Genomic DNA, 9,945 nt, shown 5'->3' with positions numbered 1-9,945 from the left:
GCCAGGAAGCCATCTAGCAAACTAAAATTCTTCTTATTTGTATATCTTAAAAAGGAAGTCTCGCAGCTACGATTCTTTTGCTTAGAATCAGGTGTAAAAACAGCTTTATTACTAATACACTTCTTTTTAAGAGTTTTGGGCACCAGGTTTTGAAAGACGGAATATACTGACCTAACACTTCCTTCTTAATGCTTTTTTAATTAACATAATGTTCGGCAGTGCAAATACGGCGAGTCTTTTGGCTGCCTTTCGATATTCCCAAATTCAGTTTGCAAACGAGAAAGGAATGTTCTTTTGTTGGAAATAAGTGTTTATTTTGAAGAATCTATCGCTACCAGATAGATTCAGTTAAAACCTACGTACAGTGTAATTCTCATTCTGTCAAGTCAAACCATCGCTAAACGGAATAAGGTATTTTACAGTTTCTGAAATTTCTGTTTTAATATGTTCACGTAAGAAGGAGCATACCTTGTCTAGTGTTTTATTGCTTTGTGCCCATTATAGCAGTATAAGTAAGCTTTGTTTGTTTTTATGTTAAGCATACAATATAACTAAACAAAAAAAAAAAAAAAAAAAAACAAAAAAGCTAAACAATATAACTGGCGCAAACAAACACTGTATTTCAAATGAAGATAATTTTTCTTAAAAGCCACATAAATAAGGCATTTTTAATGAAGAATCTTGAATATTGGAAAGAAGTTTGAATTATTATCATCCAGTGTCTTTCATTGATTCCGAAAGGCCTTGCGCAATGAAAAAAATAATATTGGAAAATGTTGTATTTATTTACTAGTGATAATAATTCAATGCATTTTTAATTAAATAATGTTTACTAACTATACGGTATTAATAACCTTAATAACTCATCGAATGACTACAAATATTTAATTTATATGTATGCATGTTAAAATATTATTTTATTTGTGAATATCATTATAATAACTTGTGTGTCTGCAGATGGGTGCCCGCTTGTTTTGCGTCCCATATAGTATATACATTTGAGCCTAATGCATTCTTGCTTTTTGTTTCTTTGTTAAACTATGATCGTAATCTAGTTCTTACCTGAAAAAACTTGCAATCAGATTCATATGTGACCTTGCCAAAGGTCATAAGTTAATCGTTTGGAGGTTAGATTATTGGAAAGCACAGTGTCTTTTGGTGCTGTCAAGTTCTAAAGAGGCGTTGTTTGTTATTGTATCTTTAAAACAGAAGGTAAAGTATTGTCGGGTCGAATTCTATTTTAAATATGTACAATAACAGGTTTTGTAGAATCTTTTAGTTGATATCATAATGTTGTAACTAATGATAGGTTTGCATCAGAATATTATAGTATTTTATTCATTAGGCCCAGGCTTTAAACATTAGGTCTATCTATATTTACCTATTTTTTCTCTATTAAGTTAACTAAGATAACTCTGGAAAATTGCGCTCCAGTGTGGATACTCTGAGCTTTTGTGATTGTTACGAATTTATTGTTACAGTATAACAAGTGGCTACTAGGCTGCAACAATTTAATCATAAATATGTCTGGGCTGCAATAGTATATAGTAAATGGCCAACCCTATCATAGTACCAAATTATTGATAAAAAAACCTAAACTATATAATAAAAAAATATTCTTATTATATTTATTACAATTAATTATTATCAGCTCTTTTTATTGTAGTCTATTAAATAATAATAATGTTCCAAATTAATTCAAACAAAGTAAAATCATTTGTATCATATTTGAGTAATAGCCGCAAGTACAATGGCAATGTACACATGTTATTTCTATCACAAGCTAACAGGGACGTTTAGTTGGGTAGAGTACGATAAGCGGACCGTTTTTAAATTGATATTGACAAGAAATATTACTTAACCCTCCAAGTGGTAATTAAATCACTTTAAAGTGTTGGGCTGTTTTGAAACAAAATGCATGGTTTCTTAAAAGCCACGTTTTAGATAGAAATATACATTCAAAGATCATTTGTGTTATATATCATTCTTTTCAGAAAAACAAGCAACTTTAGGAAAGAAAGATAATTCAAAACAATTACCACTTTTATCTAAAAAAAGTCTCGATGAACAGTAGATAGTTTGTTTTTCTTTTTGTTTTTTTTTAGATGGTGAGGTTTTAAATGTGTTTTAAAACATGTTTATAAATATTTCAAAATATACAAATTGTTTCAAATTTCATTGTGAACAATAAAAATGTCACTTCAAAGCCTTTTTAACAAAAACTACATACACAACATATAAAAACTAAAAAAATGTTCTGCACACCAAAATTTGCACAATGGACACATTCAAAGTAAACACTTCTCAAACAATATTGGTTTTGATGTACATATAACCTCACAAAAGCTAAATGTCTGTTATAATAATAATTATGAATAGTAAAAAAATCTTATTATGGTCCTTTTGTTTATATACATATACATATGTATATACACATATTTTAATTTGACTAAAGAAACTTAGAGTCAGATTCTGATTGCTGCGCTACCCTCTTTCTTCTGCCTCCCCCTACAGGCCTCCTGAAGTGCTCTAAGGCACTGTAGCAACTCATAATAAAATATAAAATACACACACAAGAATCAATCGCGTGCAGTGAATAATAACACAAATCAAAACAATATGTCGCGGCCAAACGATAACTAACCTAGACGAAAACTACAACAAAGTAGAGCGCGGCAACAGCTGACAAAATCAGCTGACTGTTATTTTTCATTCTCCTCAAAGGCTTACAAAATGGAGCCAGTGCGTAGAGAAATCTCTCCTACGTTGTACTATGAAAATTACGGAATAATTAAATAAACCGTTTTACGGCAATTTAACAAAAACGAACTTATCGCACAGTACGATAGTAGCTTGGAGGGTTAATAATAACTATCGATATAACCAACCAATACTGATTTTAAAATAATAACTAACTTATATCAAATATAAATACTTTTTCATATAATATATGTATTGTCTTTTATAGACAATAAAAGACAGTTGCAAAAGATTGTGAAGGATCACGAAACAAAGTTTAAAAAGTGGCATATTAGGCGACCAGCTTGCAGATCATCTCTGTGAGTATTTGTACAGAAGAGAAGTACGGTTTTCTGAAGAGGATGCTTGCAACAATTTTTTGAAAGCGATTAATCATTGTTATGCAGAAAAAACAAATGGTTAAGCATATTTCCTATTTTCTGTTATAAATGTTTTGTTTGTTATGAAGCAAGCGATGATTGCGTCTCTGGTGGTGGGTACGCGAACCATGTGAAACCAGGTACACTGGCCGTTCACAGCTGTCCTGTAGGGATGATATATTTTCTCAGAATGATTCATAATCAATGTTATGGGGTTACATAAAGCATAAAGGCCAAGGTTGTCTGAGTCTGACAGGTCAATAGATTCTCTAATGTCAGATGACCTATCAGAAAATTTTGGGACATTATTGAAATAATAGCCTAAAACAAGCTAAAAGCCAACATAATAAACCATACTATGATATATAACTAATAATGAAATTACTATCAAAACAGTACGTATCAATTTAAAAAGATCCATAGTTAACCTGTTTTTAAGTAATTAGCACCATCTCACAAAACAGACAGACACTGGCTTCAAAATAGCTAGGTGAAGATGATCTTTCTTGGAAGTTTTATGACATAACAGTTATCGAAACAGCACAACATATTTCACCATTAAAATCAGCAATTCTTTCTGTTTGAAATGGTATATAAATAGTGGTGGTAGTGTTGACTTATGTAGACTGATTTCCACTACAGAATTGGTTTCGATCAACATTATATTGCCTATTCCTAGTCCCAGGATTAAATCATATATTAAGTTTTTGATATTTAAAAGTATTTACATTTGATACAAATGGTATTTACATGAGATAATTTTTCAAATTATAATCGGTCAAGGTATTGGTTGATAATATCGATGGTTGTAATTCAGCAATGTAAAAACTGGATCCGCTTATCATGTTCTATCCCTAAATTCAAATAAAAACACTGAAATGAAATAAATATAAACGTATAAAGTATGATACTAAAAATAAGTAAGTAATAAAGTCAAACAAAAATGCAATGCTCACTCAACAATAAACTACGCACTTTGTTTTTATTTATATCTGATATAGATATTTATATATAGCTAGTTGCAATGCTTTATTATATGTTCTATATCATTTTTAAGACATTGTTTAGATTTCATTTTACAATTATAAAAGAAAGATTGATTCTTTCTAATCATTTTGGTATAGTGCAGGTGTAACATTTATTACGTTTTATATTTTAAAACAATGAATTTGTAAACATATATATTGAGTTAAATTTTTATACAGTTATATTTTATCTCTGTATATACAGACATTGGGGTCAAAAGGGTTAATGTGACATTAAATTGCGAGTTGCACTGATCCCTTCCGTGTGATTTTTAAAGATTTGGTTGATATTAAATTAAACCTACATTGACTCATATCGCTCGCAGTCACAAAAATCTAAATTCATCTTCAGATTAATGAGTTCTGTCTACAAGTAAAAAAGTAGGTACACAAAATTATAATTTAGGCATAAGATGTGAATATAATGAATAATCACAATAAAATTAACCTCTGTTGGAAGATTAACGATACATTACATTGTTACAAGAGAGTTTATGGGTAATGTTATAATTAACCATCAATCAATAGAATATTTTGCTTTATGGAAATGAGTGTTACACCATGTCATAGTCTGACACTAAGTGTTAAAACAGAGTAATCAAATTTGATTACTCTGTAATCAAATTGATAATTGATTCTTATTTCAATCTTTTATATCGTCATAGTTTTTGAGCACACAGTTGATTTAGATAAGAAAATTAAAGGTTGAGTTAAAATGTACTTTTAACTGTAATCAATAGTGTAATGCAGAATACACCTGTAGGTATTTGCACATGTGGTGTAGCGGGTAACTGCTAGTAAATATATTAATTTTATTACTGTCTGTATATGTAAATTTTCATAGAGAATAAATAGTGGTCTATGTTCAAGAACATTTGATTACCAATAATTTTAACTGATTTCTTTTGAAAAATTTAGATTTCTAATATTACTCTGTAATGTTCCTATATTATTACGTCAAATCTGAGAGTGCATTGGAAATAAGCGATTTAAGTATTTCTTACATAATGTACTGTAATGTATGTATGTGTGAATGTACATTTTTATCTCATTATGTAAATTTTGTAAATTTAGCTTTATAAACTGTATATTTTTTATTGCAAATTATCATAGTTATAATGATTTTCAAAATAAAAACAGTGTATGTATTTTTTAAGTTACACCAAAGCTTTCATAAAAATTTCACACCAGTTGTAAATTTTAGTGTACAAATTTTGCCCCAATTCTGGCTGTGGTCAAGGATAAGTCGCACATAAGGACTACATGTTTTCACAAAAACTGTTCAGATTATCTGTTGCAAGAATAATTATACTTTCTTCTACAGCCCAACTATACTGTGTATGAAAGAAATAAAAAACCAATTGTAATAAATTATGTCGTTACTTCACAATTCTCATTAATGAACAACATGTGTACCTTATTTTTGCTCAACTTGATAACTGTAATTAAAATTGACATTGTGCAATTCCATTCAGAGTATGGATGATGACCATCATGTTGGATTCATTCCAAGATACATGAGACAAATGTGAAGTGGCAACGATAGTCAGTAATCTGCAATATTTTAATTGATAAAATAATTAATATAAAATAATTCACTGAAACCCGACAAAGATAAAATTATAAGCAAACGTTACTAACCTTATATGATATATGTAAATCCAGGTTAACCTCTCTTATCTGACTGCTATTATAATAACACTACTTAGCAAGCGCTTATCAGTAATAGCATACTAAATATTACATAATTAAAATTACGGTTCTTCATTAGTATGTGTCATTTATAGTGTTATATCTGATTCTTCATCTAAAACTGGTGTTTTCCAAAATCTGTTGTCTTAGTTTTAAAAAGTAAAAATACACAAATCAATGGCTAAACACATTTCTGTTTTATATTATTTAATTATTTTAGTTTTAAATGTAACATTACTAGAAAGTGCTCCTTTCAAAGGTATTTATATACGTTAAATCTATTTTGTAGTTTATAGAAAACCAAATATGTTATTTAAAGTGTTCATGAGTAACTTACTCTTTTCAAGAAAACTAGAAGGTGGTAAGCTAAATTTGCTTTTTAGAACTCAATAACTTTAAAATAAAACAAAACAACTAAATTAATGTGTTTTACACAAAGTTACTAAAAAGTAGTAAATTTAACAAATCCTTTACAGTTCCATAATATAAATTTTATGTACATGCATATAAATTATTATATTATTTTGTAATACATTTACAATATAATATTGTTCCCAGTAAATGAAAATACATCATAGTTTTCATTGTTTTTTTTTTCTAGGTAAGATAGGATGCAAGACATTAAATTAATTGTAGACAAAGTAGCTGTACCATTATCAAATGTTATAAATCAGCCTGTATCACAATGTGTTTTTCCTAAGTGGTTAAGAAAGTCAGTAATAAAATCTATGTATGAAAAGAGAACATTTTTAAAACTGCTATCCAAAATCTCCTTAGAAAATGTTTTAGAGATATACTGTATGTGTTAGATCATATAAATCAATATTTATTAGAGAATAGTGTGTTAGATAACAGTAATATTGGGTTCTGAAAAAAATATGAGGAGCTACAGAAATGGTTCTTTAAGATTCTGAAAGTGTTAAACACCATTGTGGATAATATGCCTGTGAATATTTATAAATGTCTCAAAAGCTATCTGTCAGCCTATTGTGACTGATAATAATTTTCCCATCATCATTTGTCCGTTAATTTGGACTGTGCTCAGGGTTAACTCTTCAATGTTAGTTTCATTGCCATGTGTCTGGTAGTAACTCTGTATACGTAGATGTGGTATCTTAGAACTAGTACTTAAAGGTTATAATATGGGGAATTTCATTTATGTTTGTTAAATATAATCAATACTCATAATAGTGTAAACAGTATGTATTTAACAGGAGAAAACTAAATATTACTAGAATATTAGTTTAGTAAATGTTTTCCAATTATTAGTAAAAAGTTTGCAACTCATAAATTGCACGATTTACAGGGAATTAATTTATAGATTAAAACACATATTCTATTGTTTAGGTAGCAAAACAGGACCTAAAAAGATGGATGAAGAAAAGAAACGGTTTATTGAGCGTGGCTCACATAAAGGAAAAGGAATTGCTGTCTTCACAAGTGGAGGAGACTCACAAGGTGGGTTTGATTTATAAATATTTTAAACTTCATTGGAATGTAACGGATTTACAGTTGTACCTTGGGATCCGAACCATTTTACATACTGAGTGGTTTCTTTCTGATGGACAAAATCAACTCTTAATTTTCATGTAATTTGGAGTCTGATTTGTAAATTACTTGAGTAGTAAATATTCTATGATGTGTATTATTTTCTTTCTTCTGTGTTGTAAAACGTTTAAAATTAGTTGTTAAATACTACTCCAAATACTTAGGTAACTTACCTCATTAAAAATTCAAAATGAAATGTTACGCAACTTTAAAAAAAGATACAATAAATTTGTTTCTTATTTATATAAAGTTCAGCCGGGCATCATCAGTAAAATTAAAAGATTTACAGTATTAGGTTTTAAAACTAAATTCAGTCCTTTTTCTGTAGTTCCTTTCCTCTAGTTCTTTTGAATATTCTTCTACGGTGTGCTGAAGTAATAGTAATTTCCTCTCAAGGTTGAAAGACTATTGCTTTCCAAATAATCTAGGAATAGGTTGAACAGTCTTGCTTCCATGTATGAGGGCTTCTTGATGAATATGACTGTCTTAAAGACTAGAATACTATAGTCGAATAGATATAACTTCCGAATCGGCGAGGCGGGGCGTTCTGACGTTGGAGTGAGAGGGAGAACTGCCTGGTTGGCTACCTGACCAATAGGAGCGAGGAGCGTCTGAAAAGTGGTAGGCTTATTTTACTGCACGCTGGTACATCTGGAGGGTTTGTTGCTAATTATTGCTTGTTATTTGCTTCAAAGCAAACCACAGACTACCATGAAGAAATGAACCATGACACTTTTTCAAAATGGTTCAGAGAATCACTTCTACCTAAGCTTTCTGCTCCATCGGTTATTGTTATGGACAACGCCCCATACCACTCCAAGATTTTAGATAAGGCCCCAACGCAAGGTAACAAAAAAGCGGAAATTCAGGCATGGCTTCGTGAGCATAACACACAATTTGCAGAAGATTTTACAAAAGCCGAGTTGTTAGAAATATGTGAAATGAATAAACCACCGGTCCCCAAGTATATTATAGATGAGATGGCTAAAGCCCAAGGACATAAAATTGTCAGACTGCCACCTTACCATCGCCATTTCAATGCAATAGAAATGGTTTGGGCACAAGTTAAGGGACACGTTGCTCGGAACAATAAAACATTTAACATGACTGAAGTTAGGAGGTTAACCGAAGAAGGACTTCAACAAGTTACAACCGTAGAATGGACGGATATCGTAAAGCACACAAAAAAATCTATTTTAGAAGCTTGGGCACAAGAAGTTCATTGAAACAGCAGTAGAGGAAATGATAATTCACGTGAATAGAGATGACAGTGACAGTGAAACTAGTGACTTTGAAGATTTTGCTGACGAATATAGAGTGCAAACTGACCAAGGAACACAGGAAATATACGTCAACAGAATGTATGCTGACGGTGTTTGAAGTATTTTGACAGCCCCCGCAATAAATATATTCGTGCTGTGAATGCAATATTAGGTTTTCAGAGTACCCAAATTATTTGTCCTTCATGATATCCGAATTATTTAGTAGTTGTAGATTATTATATAGTATAATGGTAACATATTAATATCGCACATATTTGTGTTAAATTAGAGAAATTTCGTTTCTGATTACTAGTATAAACAATCAAAAGACAACACACACTGACGCGTTGTTTGTTGGTAAGTACGCTGGCGCGCACCGTCTCATGTTCTCTTCTCAGTGTTCGGTGAGAAAGCGACCGCTCACGGCAGTGCCCGCACCAACGTGGCAACACCGCGGCATCAGTCTCCCCACTGCTCGCTGCCCCTCCACACCCTTCCAATTCGAAAGTTATATCTATTCGACTATAATGACTTTTACACATCTTGCTTGAAACATTGTATACCTCCATTTTTTTAATAAATATTGTGAACAAACTTGTAGGATGGATTGCATAATGAATACGACAGCCAATATTCACAGCATCTTGAAGATCTATTTGTGTCTTTCTTGTCATAACTCTTGATAGCTTGTTTTTGGTTGAAAAAGCTATTATCCAAAACTGAAAATTGAAGGTTCTTACCGGAAGAGCTGACCCACAGTATCATTCATTATATTGATGTGTGAGTCAAAGAGTGCATGTAAGCTGTTCGTGTGAGTGGGTTTGTGCTTAATGCCTTCGTTAATTTAAGATTAAACAAGGCAGCATGGAACAGCATAAGTGTCAATATGACAATTTCATGAAAGTCAGTTGTCAGTGACAACTCCAAGAGTGGTCTTCATGTTGGAGAGCAATAAGATAAAATTAAACTGTTTCCAGTCTCAATTTACTTGTTAATAAGCAGAAAAAAAAACCATCGGAAAAGCGTATAGCTGTATGGTTCCAAATACTTTATAATTTATCAGCATGAATAAAACAGATCCTAGCTTGTTCCTTGGGGAACCATTTTTTCTCTTGCTTACGAAGAAAATAAACCTTGGAATATTCCAGCTTAGCTTGAAAAGCTCCTTGAATCAGAAATGTATTTACGATTTTTATCTTTGGGCTGTATAGTCCTTCAATATAGAATTTCACACCTTGTAGGGAATGCCACCTTCTCTGCTGAAAGTGATGTTTTCAACTTTTTAATAATTTTAAAGGT

At 31.1% G+C, this 9,945-nt stretch overlaps 1 protein-coding gene across 5 annotated transcripts in view; it reads left to right on the top strand.

Moving 5' to 3' along the window:
- The first annotated feature begins 1,071 nt into the window (after window positions 1-1,071).
- LOC124362718 (ATP-dependent 6-phosphofructokinase) overlaps window positions 1,072-9,945 on the top strand; it is a 60,958-nt gene continuing 52,084 nt past the window's right edge. For 2 of the 5 annotated variants that reach the window (XM_046817438.1, XM_046817437.1), the window contains exons 1-2: window positions 5,946-6,095; window positions 7,184-7,294. In XM_046817438.1, the coding sequence (XP_046673394.1) occupies window positions 6,014-6,095; window positions 7,184-7,294 (193 nt within the window). In that variant the 5' untranslated portion in view covers window positions 5,946-6,013. Of the gene's footprint in view, window positions 1,213-5,943; window positions 6,096-7,183; window positions 7,295-9,945 lie in introns of those variants that run through there. The other 3 variants (XM_046817440.1, XM_046817436.1, XM_046817435.1) reach the window with 3 other exon arrangements.

Source organism: Homalodisca vitripennis, chromosome 5, assembly GCF_021130785.1.
Source record: "Homalodisca vitripennis isolate AUS2020 chromosome 5, UT_GWSS_2.1, whole genome shotgun sequence".
Classification (NCBI taxonomy): Eukaryota; Metazoa; Arthropoda; class Insecta; order Hemiptera; family Cicadellidae; genus Homalodisca; species Homalodisca vitripennis.
The sequence above is the reverse complement of the archived record's forward strand: the minus strand, read 5'-3'. Positions and strand labels throughout refer to the sequence as shown.